At 45.3% G+C, this 1659-nt stretch overlaps 1 protein-coding gene and 1 long non-coding RNA gene across 8 annotated transcripts in view; one reads left to right on the forward strand and one right to left on the reverse strand.

Annotated features, from left to right (window-relative positions):
- Positions 1-1659, reverse strand: part of LOC109309149 — a 61866-nt gene that overhangs the window by 55936 nt on the left and 4271 nt on the right. The window lies entirely within an intron of this gene.
- The window catches only part of NR2F2 (nuclear receptor subfamily 2 group F member 2), a 13278-nt gene continuing 12581 nt past the window's right edge, over positions 963-1659 (forward strand). The window contains exon 1 of the mRNA XM_019533774.1: positions 963-1578. Within this exon, the coding sequence (XP_019389319.1) occupies positions 1536-1578 (43 nt within the window). The 5' untranslated portion in view covers positions 963-1535. The remainder of the gene's footprint in view (positions 1579-1659) is intronic.

Genomic DNA, 1659 nt, shown 5'->3' on the forward strand with positions numbered 1-1659 from the left:
CCACCCACACACACCTCGCGGAGTTTAAGGGAGCAAAACCCCACTGCCGATGGCATTAGCCCAAGAGCCATGCAATGAAACACTGAGCACCGCGTTTAACTCATCCCTGTTTTAAGGCAGGGGCAAGGAAGAGAGGGGGAGAGCACTTGTGCCATTTGTCAAGTTGGACAGACTTTTTCCCCCCAGAATAGTTTCTTCGAATTAAAGATCCCTGTGTTCCCCCCTCTTCCATTATTTTCTCTTTTTTTTTTCCCCTTCTTTTTTTTTTAAGAAAAGGAATCACATGAAGTTTAAACCCGAATAAATGCAGCATAATGTATTTCAAATTGTCCCAAACCTTTTTGCTATATATATCTCTATATCTATAGATAGATAGATAGATAGATAGATAGATAGATAGATTCTCCTCTCCTCCATGGGGAAGGATGTGTTTGTGTGGACAGGGGGAAAAAAAATCTCAGGTTTGCAACAGGACCCTAAACATTTAAAATCCTCACCAGAGCCCTGGTAATAAACGTGCTTTCCACCTCTGAAGTTGCCATGTTGGGGAAGGGGTGGGAAAACCTCTGGAAGGGTTTCAATTAGCACCAAATGCTCATTCCGGCGGGTTTGGGGGGAATGCAGTAACGTGGAGTAACTCTTTCTGGCTGGGCTCTCGGGGGCAGGGGCAGGGAGCGGGAGAGGGAGGGAGAGCGGGGAGATGCCTGGTTCGCTCAGATTCTTTCCCAACTTGCTCCAGCATGTACCAGCCTTTCCTACCGACCCTGCACAGGACACTGCATTTTCCCCCCCTTCTGTGCATGTGTTGATCGTTTGCCTGTAGTTGTTTGCGGGGTTTTTTTTTTTCTTTCCCCTCTGCTGGAGGGTTTGAAATCGGTTGCATACATCCCAACACCACACTCATTAAGTTAAGAGATTTCAGTCTCTCTCTCTCTCTCTCCTTCCCCCCCCCCCTTTCGTAGTTGGAAGGGTGGGTTGCATTATTATTTTTTTTTTTAAGTCTCGTCTTTCCAGCTCCAAACAAGGTGTAGCAGGGCGCTCTTCCTTCTAAGGAATGAGATGAGAGACAAGGATCCCTCAAAGCCATCTTCTACCTTGGGTTCGGGGGATTTTTTCTTAAAGGCGAGGCGCACATTCCTTAGCAGCATGTACAAAGCTTTCCCTGAAACCCTGTCTGTGCAAAGTTAGAGTGTGTGTGTGTTCAGTGTGTGTGTGTGTGTGTGTGTGTGCGTGTGTGTGTTTCTCTCCAAGGCTGAACGCTAATAACACATGGAAAGCACTTCCCTTTAGCTTGTGGGAGATCTATTCCCTTCACCTTTCCTCTTTTTTTCCCCCTGAAGGCTCTAGCCTACTTCTTTTTTTTTTTTCTTCTTCTTCTTCTTCTTTTTTTTTTTTTTAAATCAGTTTGCACAATCGCTTAGATAAACACCAAGAAGGAGATTCGCGTTAATTACCCAGCACATCTTTCCAGGGGGGCCACCAGCGGTTTTATTTTTGTTTCACCTGCCAAACTAAAGGAGAGGTAGAAAAAGAAGATGCAAGCGATTTGGGACCTTGAACAAGGCAAATATGGTTTTGGTATGTTTACTTCTAGTTTTTTCTTCTTCTTCTCTTGCACTTTTTTTTGGGAGGGGGCAATGTGTTGTGATCTGGTGGGGG

Source organism: Crocodylus porosus, unplaced genomic scaffold (assembly GCF_001723895.1).
Source record: "Crocodylus porosus isolate Cpor-Errol unplaced genomic scaffold, CroPor_comp1, whole genome shotgun sequence".
Taxonomy (NCBI): Eukaryota; Metazoa; Chordata; order Crocodylia; family Crocodylidae; genus Crocodylus; species Crocodylus porosus.